The 19271-nt window shown below is 50.7% G+C and overlaps 1 protein-coding gene across 1 annotated transcript in view; it reads right to left on the reverse strand.

Moving 5' to 3' along the window:
- Positions 1–11677, reverse strand: part of SCARB2 (scavenger receptor class B member 2) — a 68445-nt gene extending 56768 nt beyond the window's left edge. Inside the window, exon 1 of the mRNA XM_059385384.1 lies at positions 11473–11677. Coding sequence (XP_059241367.1) covers positions 11473–11589 — 117 coding nt within the window. The 5' untranslated portion in view covers positions 11590–11677. The remainder of the gene's footprint in view (positions 1–11472) is intronic.
- Between the last annotated feature and the right edge of the window lie 7594 nt (positions 11678–19271).

Genomic DNA, 19271 nt, shown 5'->3' on the forward strand with positions numbered 1-19271 from the left:
GCGTCCCCGACCTCCTTATTTTTATGTCCTTCCTCTGACATTCACCTCCGGCACCCTTACGACCAGGGTCAGCTCCTACTTCCAGAGTCTCTAGGTGACGGGGATTGGGCTAGGGCGTTGGGCCATCATCTCCAAGCCTGACGCGGACCTTGCAAGGTAAAAATTCCTTTTTTTCAGATAAGGAAATGGTGGTGCTGGTGTTCCCAAGGTCACACAGCCAGGAAGTCAAATCGAATCTGACCCAGTCCAGGTCTGTGGGTTTGCATAAACTCCATGCTTGGCCCCGCTAGCAGCTGCCCGAGACCAAATCCCCCAGGGGAAGAGCTGCCAGATCTAGCATTTAAAAACAGAGGACGCCCGGGTGCGCCCCAAATACTGCATGGAGTGTGTCACAAAGTACTTTCATTCTTAGGTGACGCATGCTTGCAGGATTCAGGGCCAAAAATTGGGTATCTGCACCTTATACTCAAATAATTCCAGAAAAAGGCTGTCGGAGAGAGATGAAGTAAATACGGCAGATGGTAACAAACAAGAAACTGAAGTGAATCAAAATCTTGCAAGAGACGTACCCACTCAAATATTATGCCCTACTTATCTGGAATCCAGATGTGTCTAGGCATCCTGTGTGTTACCCCGCAGCCCCCGGGAGACTGTAAATCTATGCAGAAACCCCTCCATAGACTCCGCGCTTCCTGCGGAGTCAGGCCTTACCTCTGGAGGGAAGGAAACCAGGGCGGCTGTGTGGAGTCATGGCCAACTCCCAGGATGGCTCAGTGAGGGGCCGACCGAAGAGAAGCCTGCTAGCTTCTCTGCCCCGTCCTGCTAATGAGCCCCCAAAAAGCACCTCAACCTCCTGCCAGAGGATGGTCCAGAAGAGGGCTTCATTTTGACCTGAAACTTCTAATTTCTATCCCCAGATCCTCTGAGCATTCGACTGTGCACTCCCAGGGGCCTGCTCCGCAAAGGATGGATTTAGAAACAAACAAGTAATATAACCTCAAGCCCGGAAAATGTCTGGCACAAGAAGTCATTAATTCTGCCCAAGATAACAAACCAGTTCCCTTGGTCCCAAGGAGCCCTTTGCACAATTTAAACACGAAAATATAGCTTGGGAATAACTGATCTTTCTTACGGAGGATTCTGCTGTTGGTGGCGACTGTTACCACTCAAACCCCGTCATTAACCGAGTTTTCCAGTTACACGAAGTTAAATCTCAGGGCAAGGTCCTAAATCATTTTTACAATGTGACGTGGATATTGCCTATAAATTGTACCCAAGTAGAACATGATGGATTTTTCCAGGCGTAATATTGTAGTACTACTACCAAAAGAGAGATTAGGAAGGTTATGGAGTCGTGTGGTGAATCTGCAGTGTCAACAACCAAATTCATCATTTAAACCGAAAAACTTGTTTTCAGCTAATTAGCCAGTATGTACAGATTGAGAGATTTCTATGTGCCCAACAGACATGGGCCCTGTTCTGACGAAGAAATTTAGCTAAGGACACAAAACTGCCACGCGTGAAGCAGCCAGTGAACACTGATGTGCGAGGCCCAGTAATTCAGCCCAAAGAAAGTAATAATTATTTGGATCCTCTCAGTTGTATGGACCCATCCTAAAATCCCCTCCTCATCTGGACATCCCTCAGTGTGACCAAAAATGGACCTACGATTTTCCTCCCCTAATTAATCCTAAACCCTGTACTCTTCTTCTCCATCTCAACTCCTGATCCCGGAGGTGGCCTGGGCGGCAGCAATACTACAGACATTCTCTTCTCCAGGATCCTTTCAAATCCTTGCTCCACCTCAGCCTCCAGAAAGTTCTATGAAACGTGTCTATGGGAGCAGACACTCTCGCCAGTGCTCATAGGATAAAGCCCAAGGTCCTTCCCCTGCCTCACTCAGGGGACGCAGGAGGTCACCTGTCATCATCTGTCATTCCCTCCCAGGCACTTTCTTGCATCAGCGACACTCAACCACCCTCTGCTCCCAGGGTAGAAGCTGGGTCAGCGGCTTGGTGTGGGAGCTGCCCTGACAGAATACAGCCACAGGACACAACACATCCAAGCCAGCCCGACAGAGATCTTCCGGGAAGGCGGGAGGAAGAGGGTTAGAGGGTTGCTGAAGCAGCTGTCCTGGTATAAGCCACTTGCAAATGATAAGAATAAGAATAAGATAAGGATAAGATAATGCATTACGCTTAGACGGGAATGGGGAATTCTTTAAGGCAACTTCCAGGATTCAAGAGCGCTACCGGTTGTTCTGTTAGCTCACCAGACAGCCACTGGATGGTTCCGCACAACCTGACCATCCACATCGCTGTCTACAGGGTCTACATTCACCCGGAGATGACGCAGACCAACCCTGACAACCTGGCCCAACGGCGTGGGAATGCGTGGGAATGGTCCTCACCAGACTCCCCGTTCATAAAACTCACCAAATACCAAAATACTAGCTGGTTTGCTTTGTTTTTTAAAATTTCTCCCTGGGTGGCTCCGAGGACGGTGGACGGTTGAGCACCGGCCTTGGGCTCAGGTCAGGAGGGATCCAGCCCTGCCTCGGGATGCCTGCTCAGCGGGGAGCCTGCGTCTCCTTCCTCTGCCCCTCTCCCACGCTTGTGATGAGCGCATGCGCATGCTCTCTCTCCCGCATGGGTGCACTTTCTCTCGCAATTCAAGATCTTTAAAAATAAATAATTTTTTTTTTCTCCTTGAAACGAAGCAGACCCAGTGCAGACTCTCGTAGTCATGTATGTCATCTGTACTGCTTTCCTTTTTTTAAATTCTGCTGCAGGACAGGAAAGAAGCTGCCATCCGCATTCTGCCCTAACTCTCTGACCTTATTTTCACTCAGGAGCAAATACATTGGCATTTTTAATGTCACTGTTGATGAGCCCGTTTTGCTTTAATTGCAATTGTAATAATGTCAGCTAATGAGATCTGACAGCTTATGTTCACACATTAGTTGATGCGGAAGCTGCTACTCCGTCTATAAATGACAGAAGGGACAACGCGGGCGACAGCCGTCCCTGAAAGCTCCGGCTACAAAGCCGCTAGGTGACTTCTGTTTAAATTTAGGTTTTCTCTATTTATTTGACAGAGAGATAGAGAAAGAGAGAACAAGCAGGGGGAGCAGCAGGCGGAGGCAGAGGGAGAGGCAGGCTCTGAGCAGAGCCCGACGTGGGGCTCGATCCAGCATGACCCGAGCCCTCCACCCAGGTGTCCACCCCCAAGATGACTCTTTACACGCTTCCATGTGATAATAAATGTGAAGCCAAGGCTGAGAACTGCCAGCCCAAAGGGAGAGAAAGCAGCCACCAGCTGGAAACCAGATCAAGGGTCTGGTGAACCCTGGAGAAACAGATGTGCGTGCAGATGTGTGTGGGGGGGGAGGGGGTGGCTGAAGGAGCGGACGAGGAGGAGGATTTTTAAGACGTGACTCGAGAAGGGGCCCATGGAAACAATGCCCGGGCTCCGCGCCTACCCCGTAGGGCCACTCTTACTGTTGCACAACCTGCTGGGCTGTGATTACATCTCTGGCTGGATGTGAGGGATGCCTCCAGCGCCTGCTAGGATCGCCGTCCCCTCTCCTTCCAGTACTGTTGACCATCAGAAGGACCGTGTCGAAAGCAACTCCCCTTGAGGTGGGACTTGCCAGAGCGGTAACCCTGCTCTAACGATGGCATCTGCCTCTCCGTCTCTAGAAAGCCCGTAACACGCAGATGCTGAAGGGGCCAGGCCGGCGTGGTTGAGTGTCGCGGCCGTGGGTTTGCCCATCTGTTTGGTGTCAAACCCTGCGGATAATATTCACTTCTTCAGAGAACTGTGCCCTCTTCCATTTTTGTTAAACACACCACCCTCCCATTTCCCTTCTTTTGGTAAAAAGGTTCAGATACAAACAGGTGATTTCTTTATTCTAAGAACAACAGCAGAGCAGGCAGGATATCACAAAGGGCTCCTTCCCTGGGCCTCCGAGGTTGGGAGCCAGCAGGAATGTGAGGGTCATGGGAACGGGGGGGAGGTCCCCTCTGAAGGGTGGCCTCATTCTGCCCAGACAGATGTCGCACCGGACGGTGGCCAGGTGAGCACGCACAACAACCACATGCTTCAGGAGAAGCTAGAAACTGGGACTATTGGACAAAGTTTGGAGATTTTAAAGGTCTAGTGAGGCAATGACCACTGGCCTACAGAGTATAACAAAACTGTGAAGATAAACAACATGATACATAATAAGCAAACAAGATCATCCCCAAGGATGTACGTCTTCATTTACTCATTCTTGCATTCACCAAGTAATACTTAAAACATCTGTTATGCACAACGTTGCACTTGATGCAATGGGAAGATGACACACAGCTATACATGACAGGGCCCCACCTTCAAAGGGAGCTTTCAAGCCAGTACTAAAGTATGTCCTACGGATTGACATAAGGACTGACATCGTCATAGGCAGGGCTGAGGCTAGAGGCGATTTTTCAAATAATTCAATTATAGAGATGCGCATGGTCTTGTCTATTTCGATTAGCACACGGGGACGACAAGAGAGTCACTGAAGCTACAGTGCCGAAAATCCACACTACGAACTTGACCCATGGGCCTGTGTGGAGACTGAAGGAAGGCATGTACAACCCACCAAACAAAATCCTGGTGGCCCGATTAATAACATAGTTTCTGAATTGCTCTTACAGAAATGTAACAGAGATACTATGTTATTTTTTTTAAGTTATTCTAAAAATCAGCATAATTAATTAAATGAAAACTAGAGTAGCAGCTCTCAAAGTGTGGTCTGAGGACCTCTGGGGGTCTCCAAGACCCTCTCGGGGGGTCCACAAGGTCAAAACAATTTTCATAATAATATTAAGACATTATTTGCCCTTTTCATGCTTATTCTCTCATGACTGTAGAGAGCAGTTTTCCAGAGGCCGTAAGACATGTAACGGTGTCATTGCTCTGACAGCTAATACGTGCTTGGGTACTCTGGTGCTATAAAAATTTATCAGTTTTAATTTCTGATATTGTAAATATTGATAGATACAACTCACAGAAACACAAGCCTTTTGGGTCTTCAATTTAAGAGTGTAAAGGGGCCTGCACCCCCAAAATTTGAATTAGTTTACAAATTCTGCAAGGGTAAGATTGTGTCTACTTTACTCTTGGATCCACAGCTGCTAGCACATTGCCTCACAAATGGTCCACACTTGGTACATATTTGCTAAATAAATGAATGACTGCCAAAGCATATATATAAAAACACTTTTCGATACAGACAGCAACACCAAAAAGTAGCCTTATTTTCCTTTGTCGCTTTTGACTGGTTACCAGCGTTGATGAAAAATGGTCCCCGCATTTAGTATACCATGTACATACAGAATATTTCCCGATGACACAGGCCATAAATGCCTAGTCGCTTGGCCAACATCCTATGTTTTCATTAATGGTCTTACAGTCCCACCTGCTGATTCTTCCCCAGGACACAAGCAAATGTCTGGCAGAACAGATGGTCCCTTTGCTGCACCCGACAGAATGAAATCTTGCACTTTATTAAGAAAGCAAGAAAAAAAAAAAGCAAGCAAGAACAGTTCTCACAAGTTCTCACAAGCAACACCCTTCCCCTCCCCCCACCCAAATCCTTCCTTTAATGTAAACTTGAAGAACAACAGTATCCACGAAGAGTAACATCTTCTGCTGGAATCGTCATCTCTTTCACATACCCACTATACCAGAAGAAATGAAAAATAAATAAAAGTGGGAACAGAAGCACCCCATTTTTGAAAAGTGTATTTGTTACTACATGTGCATAAATAAAATCGTGGAATGATTAACACTATGTCAACAGTAGTTATCTTTGTTTTATTATTTTTTGTTGTATCTGACTTTGTAGAATGGCATGTATTTCTTATCAGAAAAATTAAAATAAAGAATAAAATACAAAGGTTAAAAAAAAAAAAGGAACCGCTATCTCGAGGAACAAAGATGTGGGCTGCCACAAGGACCATCCAAACCAGTCAGGGTCAGCGTTTTAACTTGGGGGCCGGGGCTAAGGAGTCTGGCTCAGCAAGCCTGGCAGCATCTGCGTTTTGAAACTCTCTAAGTGATTCTGATGTGGTTCCTAGGGTCTAGGGACAGCAGTGAGACCTACGGGTTTACTCCATTGCCCTGACCGTTAATGAATGCACTCATGGTCGCTAAGAATTAGTAAGATATTGAAAGAAACGTAATACGATTTTACTATCACAAGATCACATTTCTAAAAGCCAGGGAGGCGACGGGTAATTTTGCTTAGGAGCTAACGCATCTTGCAAGGTTACTGCCTCTGCTTAAGAGTCTATGACTTCTGCTTGCGCTGAGCGGATCACATTAGTCTGTTACACATTTAGAAAGGAGAAACCACGAGATAAAGCCTGCTCGTGGGAGCTTCAGCAGCTGAAGCATCCCATAAGGCTGCGGCCGAGGAAGCCCCCAGTGACTAAACAGCCTGGGCGCACTGAGTCAACAGAGGAAACTATCTGGGAGGGGAAAACAGAGGAAGGAGTGGGAGATGCAGAGTGCCTGGTCCTGCTGACTTTCCAGTTTCTTCTGTCCTCTACAGGCCCTCCTGTTCTATGGTTCTCCCATGAGCTTCCTCTTTCAGCTTTACAAAAAAAATCCCCGTCATTCTGGATCCACGGGCTGGATGCACGGGCTGTAGCTCCTTGCTCTTCTTAATTGCTAAGAAGAGGAGGACAGTGTGGTATGTGAGGATAGAACTGACTGTCCAAACCAGGGATCTTTCAAGAGGAAAGAAGGTGCCAGTGCTGTGCTAGGACTGCAGGTGTAAATAAACCAGGATTGTTTGGCAACAGGCTCTCTGGTCATCCTTGGGATGGGAAAAGTGATTTAGGAGACTCAGCTTGCACGCCTAACCCTACCCTTACCTCTCCATCTGGCCTCTGGTAAGTCAATTCTCTACCTTTCCTGCAGCACATTAATATAAAGACAATTTGGTGCCTACCGCCATCTATTTTAAAGCTGAAAGGGGCTCAGTTTCCTTGACTATAAATTAACAGATTCAGTGATGTCTCAGGTTTTTTTCTTACTCTAAGGTTCTAGTCTTCACAACTCTGAAAAGCAGTAATTCAAGGAAATAGCAGGCAAGAAGTCTTTTAAGATTACATAGAGTTGATCGTTTTCACATAAACAGACATGAAGATGTTTAACTAATTCGACTTTAAAAAAAGAAGACCCCCCACATTAATGTTATTTGGTTAAATCACCCACGATTAAATTTTATTTCTTGAGGCCTCAGCAGCATAGTTCCAAAGCTCTTTGGCTCCTAAAAGAGGCCAGCTGCTCCTGCTTGCCCAGAGTCTCAGGTCCCGGCCAAGGATAAAGAATATTTGTCCCATTGGTCTCATCCCTGACATCCAATGCGGTCATCCTTCCTCGGCCTGCGAGTAGGAAACATGGAAACAGTCTCTTTCCTTCCCACTGCTTCCCTTGCCAGAACTTTTCATTTCAGGCAGCCCGGATGGACTCTGACTGGCTCTGCACTCCCATTTCTGGGAAATGTTCAAACCGCCAGTGAGTCTAAGGGCAAATTTAATATTCTGCGCTGCAAAGTCGCTCTCGAACAGAGCTCACGTGCCTGTGTCACAGAGTCCCGGAAGTTTGCAACGAGAAGGAAACTTACCTACTACATAAGCTTCAGCTCACAGATGACAAAATGCAGCTACAAACAATAACAACTGTGAATATTTGGGCATTTTGCAAGGTGCTGCACTGGATGCTTTATGCCAATCCTTCCATTTCATTCCTGCAACCAGCCTAAGGCCAGGGTCCCTATTACTCCCATCTACGTGAGAAACTGAGCTTTTGAGGGATTCAGTATTTGCTCCTTGGCTGGCTCAGCTTAATCTCAGTATTTGTTAGCAACGGACAAAAAGAATTTTAGCCAAGGTCTGCTGATTCCTAGAACACTGTTCTTTTGACTCTAATGACCAAAAAGGAGGCTCCAGGCATTTATTGTGTGCCCACCACAGACCACGAACTGTGCTACGGGCCAGGACAGCTGGTAGGCTTAGCAAGGGAGAGCATGAAATTCTGCCTTTCCTGGCTCTGGGGGGGAAACAGAGATGGAAAGGTTTCTGCAAAGCTCTGTCTTCAGGGAAGTCAAAATGCTTCAGGGACGCCGGCGTGGCTCTGTTAGCTGAGCCTCCGACTCTTGATTTCTGCTCAGGTCATGATCTCAGGGTCTTGGGACCAAGCCTGGCGTCAGTGTCGGACTCCGTGCTCAGCACGGGGTCTGCTTCTCCCTCTTCCTCTGCTCCTCCCCCTACTTCCATTCTCTCTCTCTCTCTTTCAAATAAAAAATAAATAAAATCTTAAAACAGGGGGGTACCTGGGTGGCTTAGTGGGTTAAGCCTCTGCCTTTGGCTCAGGTCATGATCTCAGGGTCGTGGGATCGAGCCCCGCATGGGACTCTCTGTTCAGCACGGAGCCTGCTTCCCTCTCTCTCTCTCTCTCTCTGCCTGCCTCTCTGCCAACTTCTGATCATTGTCAAATAAATAAATAAAATCTTAAAAAAAAATCTTAAAACCAAAAAAATCCCCAAAAGAACACTTGACAGAGAAGATCCAGATAATGCCCAGAATATCCCTCAAGAAGTGGGTGTGAGCAAACATAGAGGAGACATTACTCTGCCTGTTTTGCAATTGAGAAAATTGAAGCAGAACCAATTGCTAGGACTTGCCCAATAGAGGCATTTGGTAAACAAGGGAGGCCCAGAATGGAACCAAACTGTCTCGGTTCCTTCCACTCCACTCACCGGCCAAAATGGAAGTCTCCCTTTAATATTAACATCTCCCTGCAAATTATTCCAATAGAAATTATGTTGCCACGCTTCTCACAATGAGCTAAACCCCCTCTTCTGAATGTCACCCTTTTCCTCTCTTCTCTTTTTGATATAGTCAAGCCAGGCCATGGATAATCTTCACATGAAAAAAACAAAAAACAAAAAAAACGAAGAACTGGGAGCATCAGAGTGGATGGACTTCGTTACAACCCAACTAAGGCCAAGTTATGAAGGAATCGTTCTGCAATGGCCCCTCTGGCCATGATGGCGGTGGCCATGACTGACCAGCTGTCCCCTGCTTGGGCTGTCTGGGGGCCGTCCACATTAGCTCTCTCCATCTCCCAGTGGCACACACACAGGCAGGTCCAGGGTTCGTGGGAAGCTTATACCATGTGAGGAACCCTTTCTAAGCAACCTTCCCCCCAAAAAATTTGGATACAGAATTAAATACAGGGTGTTGGAAGGGCCTGTGCGAGGGCCTGCGGCGGGAGTTGAGTGTGCTCCACACTAAATGCACCACCGAGCTTGAAACAGCAAACACCCTTGCCTTCCCAAGTAATGAGACCGGCTCGGGGAAGTTAAGTAACTTGCCCAGAATCAAAGCGCGTGCAAATGGTGAGGTCAGGATTGAAACTCAGGGTGTCTGACTTCAAATCTCATGAATTTTGTCTGTACTCATACAGCTTCTAACAAAAATAAAATTTCTTTACGAAGCACTAACTATAGTCCATGAAAACTACCCATTTTCCCCTAATAATTTGTATAGCCTCTCTATTCTCCTGAGTTGTTACTATTCCCATTTGCAGACTGGGAAACCCAGAATGAAGGAAGGTTAAGCACCTGGCCCAAGGGCCGCCAGCTAGTTCCTGGTGGAGCCAGGGTCCGTGTGGAGGAGTGCGGACGGCAGAGTCCCACTCTCTGTCCCACTGCCCCATGCGTCCACACTACAGGTGACCCCGGAGAGGAGAACTCGACAGTAATGCGTGCCGTCCGGCTGACTTGCAATATTCCTGCCCGCTGAAGCGCGCTCTGTCACTTGATTTCACATACCACGCTGCTCCGCATTCCATAATGGGGAGAGGGAATTCTGAAAACCCGCGTCCCCTGTACTATACTGAGTTAGTCTGATCAGAGTCTAGTCCTTACATAGAAAACCACATGCAAAAGCTGATCACCAAGTATCAGTGCCAAGTCAAGGCCCAGGCCAGCTGCCTCGAGGCCACCTCCCTCCTTGCCCATGAAAGGGGGAGCCGCAGAGCATCTGAGGGCTGGCAATACCTGAGGCCCGGGGGAGACCTCACCTCCCGGAGCTCCCCTGAAGCCACCTTGTAAAGCCACCCAAGAAGATTCACAGACTGACTATAACTGGATTGCTTCTCACTCTGGTCACCCAAGCAAGAGATTATATCCTTCAACAATCTGGCCGCGGATCTGCAGGTGGCCAGGAATACAGAAACCGGTATTGGGTTTTCCCTTGACAACAGCTCAGGGACAACAGCGGTCTTCCAGAAGCTCAGAGTGAGCTCCGTCTTCCCACAATAACATGAACTTTAAAATTAAATTAGGTTATACCACGACTTTTGCCTTTTAAAAATTTGCCTCCAGCGGCCAGATTCCAAGGAATTGATGGCTTTTGGCAACCTCTGTTAAAGGAATATGTCTGTTGTCACCAGAACGAGACAACGTGACTAACCAGGAGTTCAGGGATCAAACTGGCTTTTTAGTGCAGGTGACAGAAGGTGCAAACCCATGGGACAGAGGACGCATGGGGCCACGGTTCTAAGGAGGAAGGCTGCTCCAATGATTTTTTTTTTTTTTTTTTTTTAAGAAAAAGTGATCCCAGTAACTCTCTCTTGTTCCTCTTTCCTCTGGTGGAAGGAAGAAGGAAGGAACCGGGGAGTCTTCCAGACGACCAGCTCTCCAGCCCACTCATCTAGGGTAAGGGACAGGCTCTGATTCTTTCAAGAATCTAACCGCGTCCTTGCCTGAAGCTTATGGTTATTTAAGAAAAGCACGAATCCCTGATGAGACAAAGCCACCCAGGCCGTCGCGATGAGATGCCCCAGGCTCAGTCGGGGGAAACCAGCAGGGACTCTGCGGGACGGAAATGTCACCCGGCCGAGGCCTGGCCTCCCGCCCAGCGGCCGGGCCCAGCCCAGGCAGGCGCGAGCGCCGCGGACCGCAGGGCCCCGCCGCTCCGCATCCCGGGCCGCTCCGAGGGCGGCAGCGCGCGGCGACAGACCCGCCCGGGCCCGGGTTTGTTTTTCCCTGACGGGGGGGGGGGGGAGGGGCTGGGGCCGGACAGAGACCGGGGCGCAGGCAGGGGGGGCGCGGAGCGGGAGGCGAGCGGGAGGAGGTGAGGGAAAGCCTCCCGGAGAAGTGGGCTGCGCGGTTCCAGCTCCGCCTCCCCATCCTTCTTTAACCCTTTCCCGTCCACCCAAGAACACACGCCGCAAAGGAGGGCTGCAGCCCGGGGCCTGCCGGGGAGGGCGGCTCCCGGCACGAGGTCCAGCACTGGGGGGTGGGAGTGAGGCGGTGGGGGGCTGGAAGCGTCCCCCGCCCGACCGGGAGCGCGCACAGCCGCCCGCGCGCGCGCACACACACACACACACACTCACACACACGCGCGCGCGCGCCCGCTTCACCTTCTCGATCGTCTGGTCCACGGCCTTCTGGAAGACCCGGGCCACCAGCAGCGTGACGCTGGTCACCAGCAGGAGCAGGGACAGCGTCCCGACGGTGTAGAAGCAGCACCTGCCCATCCCGCGCGCCGCTCCGGGCCCGCCCGCCCGCGACCGCGCGGAACCAGGGAGGGGCGGCGGCTGCGGCGGCTCGTCCCCCGCGACCCTGCGGCGCCCGCGGCCCCGGCGCTGCGCGCGGCCCCCGGCTCCGGCGCTGGGCTCCCGGCTCGCGTGCTCCCGGCCGGCCGCCGGCGAGTGGGACGAGCCGCTTCGCTTTCGGTTTCCCCGGCTGGCGCGGTCGGGAGGGAGAGGGGAGCGCGCAGGGCGGTGACGCTGGCCGGCCCGGCTCGCCGCTGCAGGGGGAGGCGGCGGCGGGCGAGCAGCTGCGCGGGGAAGCGGGCGGGGCGGAGGCCGGGCCCGCAGTCATGTGCCCCGCGGCGGCCGCGGCGATTCGGCCCCCGCCCGCCGCGCGCGTCCCGGGCGGTCCCCGGGGCTCCCGGGCCGCAGCCCGGCCCAGCCGAGCCCCCGCCTCCGCGACGCGCGCCCGGGCCGCGCGGGAGAATGGCCTGTGCTCCCGGCGATGCGAGCTGCGGGCCTGCGAGGGCCGGGCGCCGGGGATTCGGGGGGCACCAGCCGGCCGCGCTCCGGACCGGCGCTGCAGGGACAGCTCACAGCGGCTCTGCTCCCGTCGCGGCGCGCCGAGATGGGGGCGCCCAAGCCCGCTCTGTCCGGTGACCGAGGGCCCCGCAACTGGACTAGATCTTGGAGGATGTGAAGGGCTTATCCCGTATGGGGTCTGTGCAAGCAGGGAGAGCCGTTTCAAGGAGAGGAAAAACGCGTGCGAAGCCCCCGGGGGTAAAAGAGGTCAGATGGAAGGAGAGCAGCGAGGCTCCGGTGTGCAGGATCTCAGGTGCGGGCCGTGTGGAAATGCGCTTTGAAAGGCTCTCAGCGCCCCGTAGAAGAGCCGGGACGTTATCCCTCAGCAGTGAGGCTCAGGAAGACGCGTCAAGCAGGTGGGGGTGACATTGTCCCTATGGGCTTTGCTCACCATCATGTCCCAGGCGGACAGGCTAAAGCCTGCACAGCCCGAACTCAGAATTCGTGGGATGAAGGTCAACCACGTGCCAGCCTTCGGTGAGGTGCTTTCACGCAGCCATTTATTTAATACCGCCACATTGTGACTTGGTGGCTGTCTGACCCACTCCCCCCAAGAGCAGTGCCAGACAAGAACACTCTGCAAGAGACTGACACGCAGGAAGCCAGGTGTGAGCTCTGTAGAGAAGCAAGGAAGGAGGGGTATGTGGAAGGAGCTCTCGTGCCCCGGAGCAGCTCTAAGAAAGTAAGAAAGTACGGTTGGGCTGTGGGGGGTAGGAGGTGGGGTGTCCTCAAGCCTCGCTGGCCTATCCCAGGGGTCCAGCATCTCCCAGGAGTAGACCTCTTGTACTTAGTCGTGCCGGTGAGCAGCGCCAGCCGGGTGGCCTCTGCACCAAGCCGGGGATGAGTATCAGAGGACAGATTTCCAATCTCAGGCTCTGGGACAGATGCACTGGTCGGTTATGCTCCGCATTGGAAGATCTGAAAGATACATTTCCCTGGTCGCCATAATGGTATGATTCCTGTTCGACCAGAGGAAACCGTGGCTCTGAACGGTAAGTAACCTAACAAGCTCGACCGGTTGCTGAATGGTGGAGCCTGTCTAGACAGGAAGGCAGGCGGGTGTCCTCCAAAGTCCCTGCTTTTTCTGCCCTGCGCATTGCTGCCTCCCAGCTGCTGTCCATGAGAATCTGCAGACCGGCCGTTCGGCAGGGGGACTTGGTTACGGACTCAGTGAGATGCATTGAAAATGATGGCAGATTCCTCGACACTCCTTCTGTTGAGAGGTACCTTTGAATTTGGACTTCTTAAACCAATAGAATATGGAGAAGACACATAACCTGGAACTTCTGAAGTCAGATCATAAATGCCTTGAAATTTCTTTCTGCCTCGGGCGCCTGGAAACGGTTGCTTTTGGAGGCCCTGAGCCACCTGTAGGTCTAGCTACCCTGAGACCTTTATGCTGGAGAGAACACAGGAGAAGCCATTGGGAGATGGCCTGAGCCTGCAGGAAAAGAGATGCGCCCCCAGCCCCTTGCTGTCCCCAACCATTTGAGCCATGGGCCCCAGACATATGGAGCAGAGTGGTTCTTGCCTTGCCTTACCCGAAATGCAAAATAAAGGATTGCTGTTATTTTCATCCACTGAGGCTTAGCCTAGTGTGTTACTCAGTTTTGGATACCTGGAACAGATCCTAAGGGCAGGACTGAACCAGGACAGTGACAGTGACAGTGGTACCCATGCCCAGCTCTCCAGTGAGAGCCCCAAGGGGGCTGAAGGGGAGAGGTCTGGGGTGATTCAACCCTTCCAAGCCTCATGGCCTCAGTGCCTCGGTGGTCCCAGTCTTCATGCGCCCACAATCAGCAGCCTTCCCCCCACCCCCACCTGCCACGGTAGTGCTCTATTCTGCCCCCCATCTCTGCTGTAGATTCCAGCCATCCATCTCAGCTCTCCCTGTCCCCCGCTTCGCTTCAGAGACCACACTACACCCCTGGCCCTTGCTTCTGCTCTGCCTGGGCAGTGGTTGGAGGCTCTGCGTCTGTGTGTGTCTTCTCCCTCCTGAACTAGAAAAAAGATTCAGTAATCTTCCTTCCTTCCGGAGTGTCTGGCTCTTGGCTCCCAGCAGCTCATGCTCAAATTGAACCCTTCCTCCCCCGTGTCTCAGACTAGATTTTCTGTTTGCTAGCTCTGTTCTCGAGAGCGAACTCCACGGCCAACACCCACTCCAGGGCTGGGCCACCAATGCCCGGCCACTCTTCCTTCTCCTTGTCCTCTGAGGTTCCTTTTGGCCTCTTGTCTGGGCCAATAGGGGAGTAACAGACCATGCGGACGGAGAGATGGGCCCAGACGTGAGAACCACATCTTGGTGTGGGGAGGGCTGCTGAACAAGGGTTTCCGACTCTGCTGCCCTCAGTTTACCTTCCCTTTGAGGCTCTTTGGCTCAGGCAACACCACTCCATTGTTTCCATCATGTCAGGCGGCTGGTAAGCTGCTTCCCCTTTAAAACTCTGGTCCAGACTGGACAAAAACCTCTTTCTTGGTTCCTCTTAGCACAGCTGACCAGACTAGCATCTAAAAAATGCACTAAACACTAACAAAAGGACCTAATTACAGAAAATATAAACAGCTTTAAAAAAAAAAAATCCATGTTCCCCAAACAGCAGTCTATAATCCCACAGTAATGGCTTTTTAGTGGCTGGCCTGGCTGGTTTTCTGCTCAGTCATATCTTCTCCACCCCATGGCGGCTACAGATAGACGATGCCCCCAAGCTCCCACATTCCACAAGCTTCCCAAAGCCCCTTGGGACTTCCTCCTTATTTCTGATCTATGGGACATGTCGCGGCCACTGCTAATTGGCATGATTAAGTCCGTTTTTGTGCACTAGAAGCATTTCCCTCTACAGGTGAGATCATCTCTACATATGAGGGGTGCTACACAGGCCACTGTCCCCCTGATAACCACCCTCTTGAGGGGGAGAAGGCCTGGGAGATCTCTGCCGCGACCGGTTAGATGCGGAGCCTGGCGCCCTGCAGGGAGACAGGCAGGAATTTTCGACTCGACACCCAAAGTCAGGAGCACAGGAATTTGAGAAGGACCAGGGCCCTTATGATCGCATACTGGGGCCTTCTGCAAAACTCACAGTCATTCAAGACTCAGAAAGAGAAAAAACTTCCTTCACAAACCCTAAGAAAGGCTCCAGGACAACAGACTCCAAGACCAGAGAAGCAAGAAGGGCTCTTTGGCCCCCTCCCCCGAAATCTAGACCACTTATGTCTTCAACAGAGGTTATTGGGTAATCACTGTGTACTTTTACGTTAAAATTATTAATGTGCTAAGTGTAAAAATTTATTTTTTTAAGATTTCATTTATTTACTTGGGAGAGAGAGAGCACTCGAGAGAGAGAGAGAAAGCATGAGCAGGGGGAGAAGCAGAGGGAGAGGGAGAAGCAGACTCTCTGCTGAGCAGGGAGCCTAATGGGGACTTGATCCCAGAACCCTGGGATCATGACCGGAGCCAAAGGCAGACGCTGAATGGACTGCACCACCCAGGCGCCCAAGTGTAACCATTTAAAGTACACCCGGTTTCTACAGGTGGGGCAGACAAACCCCAAACGTGACTGTGAACAACTCTTCCCTTGAAGGCTGCTGCCGCTCCTGCAACCTGAGGTGGCGTCTACCCCTCCAGCCCTTAAATCCGGGCTGGCCGTGACCTGCTCCAGCCCCCAGATGTGCTGGAACTGACGAGGCCAGGTCCCAGTCTAGGCCTTAAAGGGCCTGGCAGCCCCTTCCTTTACTCCTTTGCGATCCAGCTCCCACGGTAGAAGCTCAGAGAGACCCCTGGGTGATGAGAAGCCACGGCGAGCGAGACTGGAGAATGAACGAGAGGCCGTCAGGGATGTCATAGCCCCTCCGAACCCCCACATGCTATGGGGAACAGAGATGACGGGCTGTCCCTGCGGAGCCCTACTGGCGAGGTAGCATGTGAGCACATGAGCGGCTGTGTGTTAAGCTACGCAGTTTGGGGTGGTCGGCTAGGCCATGGTAGACAAAGGAAACAATTTCTGTCTCCATCCTTCTGATCTTACCGGTCACTGCAAACTCCCAATATTTTTTTTTTTTAAGATTTTATTTATTTGACAGACAGAGACCACAAGTAGGCAGAGAGAGGGGGAAGCAGGCTCCCCACTGAGCAGAGAGCCCAATATGGGGCTCGATCCCAGGACGCTGGGATCATGACCTGAGCTGAAGGCAGAAGCTTTACCCACTGAGCCACCCACGTGCCCCAAACTCCTAATATTTAAAGAATTCTGTTATGACACAACTGATAGCTCCTGGATTAGAGATTTTTTGGTCCTTTATAGGTCGTACTCTGAGCACGGCAGAGCAGAAGGAATCTGAGGCTGCCCGTGGTCCCGTCTGCTACCTCTTCCAGCTACGAAACCCTGTGTCTTCCCCGTCACGGTCTTTGCAGCCCAAGCTAGGGCAGTCTTTTCTAGTTTGTTTGGCTTTGGCTTTGGTTTTATTCTGCTTGGAGTTGCGGAGAAATATGGAGCCCTCCCCCGCTTCAAATCTGTGTTTCTTTTCTCGTTCCTCTAAGGATGTGGCGTTTTTGAAACACGGTAACTGGGAAGCCACAACCTATTTGCTTTGTTCTCGGCCCTCCCCTAAAGCCACAAACATAGTCTCTTCTGAGGGAATGTGTGAGATGGTGGTGGTGGTGGGTTTGGGGGGGCAGAGGAGCGAGGGGGAGAAAAGAAACGGGGGGGGGCAGAAATGGTTACTATGTCAACAGCATCTATCTGCGGCCAAGCGGGGTGCCAGGCATGGGACCTGCATTACTCTCTGAACACTGGCAATACCCTGTAAAGTAGACGCAGCGTCTCCATTTTAAAAATGAGGACACTGAGGCACAGGGAGTTTGGCCAAGTAGTTCAAAGTCACGTGGCCAGTGAGAAACACAGCCGGTGCTGAACCCCCATCCACCAGACATTAAGCCCGGCTCTTTGCCACTTAACTCCTGGGTAGAACTTCCTATTTTCTGAGGGAGAAAGACAGCAGTGATGATTGACTTAATAAAAAAAAAAAAAAAAAAAAAAAAAAGCTGTGACAGTACCAACATTATTCTCAGCGACGTGGGCAACCAGGAGGGGCAGAGGGGTTGGCATTAGCTGTTTGAGAGAGAGAACATCTCTGCCTGCCTGGACGTGGTGTTGGATGAGAAACCCAGTCCAGGAAGGAGCTGCAGGTTCCCCTCAGCCTCAGGGTAGCTACGAGTAAATTTCCATTGTATGCCCGGATGTGAAAAGTATTATAATCTGTTCTCATTTGAGGTTGTTTGATGGTACTTTCTAGAAGCAGATGAAGTTTGAGTTGCATTTATTTTTCTTAATCCTTTGTTTTTTTTTTTTAAGATTTTTTTTTATTTATTAGTCAGAGAGAGAGAGAGAGAGAGTAGCACAGGCGGACAGAGAGGCAGGCAGAGGCAGAGGGCGAAGCAGGCTCCCTGCCGAGCAAGGAGCCCGACGAGGGACTTGATCCCAGGTCAAGTCACCAGGATGGTGACCTGAGCCAAAGGCAGCTGCTTAACCAACTGAGCCACGCAGTCATCCCTTCTTAATCCTTTTTAAAAAGATCTATTTACTTATTGGACCGAGAGAGAGAAAGGGAGCATGCCCCCATGCAGGGGTGGGGTGGGAGGGCGGGCAGAGGGAGAGGGAGAAATCCTCACGTGGACTCCTCGATGAGCACAGATCCCAACTTGGAGCTCTTTCCCAGGGCCCTGAGATCCTGACCTGAGCAGAAGCCACGAGCCACACGCCCAACCGACTGAGCCACCCCGGCAGCCCTTGGGTTGTGTTTGGACCCTGCTCAGCTCCACGTGGCACCTGATGAAATACGAGGTCTGATTCCTGCACATTATGAAATCAGGGCTAAATAAGCAACATTAGAGTTTACGGTTATTGTTTTAGGATTTATTCCATTGGTAGAAGTTGTTTTAGATGAAAAAGTCAATTTTACTCAGTATGTGTCTCTGGGTGGGGAGAGAGTGGGGGAGCAATGGGGAGTGAAGAGGGCTGCGCCCGGGGGTGGGGACGGTCCTTGGCAGCCCCAGGGGGTAGAAAGGAGACGTCTGGTCTGGCCGACTGGAGAAGGGGCTGTGGAAAGGGCTGCGGGTAGGGGTTAAGGTGCTAGATTCTGGAAAGTCTAAAAATAAGTCCTGTCCCTCACCTGTAACCTAGAGCCACATCCCCCGAACCTCTTTAAAAGTATCACCCAGAAGCCTCCTGTGTGAATACAACACCAAGAAAGATGGTTATTCAGTTAACTTTACGACTGGTTTAGAAACATTTCCAGTTCCTTGATAAATAACCAGATTCTCTCTTTTTAGCTTCAATGAAGGATGTTTTAGAATATTTATGACTAGTGACTGCTTCAGCTGCACTGCAATCCGTCGGGAGCGGTACTGTTTTCCTGCGTTACTAATCAAGCCAGAGGAGATAAGGAAACTAATCACACTTTCTTAAAAAGTTAAATATAGCCTTACCATATGTTCCAGCAACTCCACTCCCAATTTATACCAAAAGGACTGAAAACAGGTACTCAAATATTTGTACATAAATACTCATAGCAATACTATTCACAACAGCCCAAGGGGAAAACAACCTGAATGTTTTGGCCGATGAACGGATAAACAAGATGTGTTAGGTAAATACAGTGAAATATTACTCAGCCACTGTACTGATACGTGCTATAGCACGGAAGAGTCTAGAAAATAGTGAGCCAAGTGGAAGAGAGACACAAAGGTCATATATTGTGTGATTCCATTCGTGGGAATCACACAATTATTTACTAGAATAAGTAAATCCATAGAGAGAAACGAGACTGAGAGCTGTCAGGGAGACAAAAGAAGTGACTGCTTGGTGGGCACAGGGTTTTCTTTTGGGGCGATGGAGTTTTGGAACCAGATAGAGATGGTCATTGTACAACAATGTAATTATACTGATGTCACTGAATTGTGCACTTTGAAATGGTTGGTTTAATGTTATGTGAATTGCACTTTGGCAAAAAAATACAGATCACATTGGGATTTTATAAGAAGATGGGAGAATTAAGAAAATGTATCGAGATCAAACACTCCCAGGGTTTTTTTTTTTCTTCCTTTTACTTTC

Source organism: Mustela nigripes, chromosome 1 (assembly GCF_022355385.1).
Source record: "Mustela nigripes isolate SB6536 chromosome 1, MUSNIG.SB6536, whole genome shotgun sequence".
NCBI lineage: Eukaryota > Metazoa > Chordata > Mammalia > Carnivora > Mustelidae > Mustela > Mustela nigripes.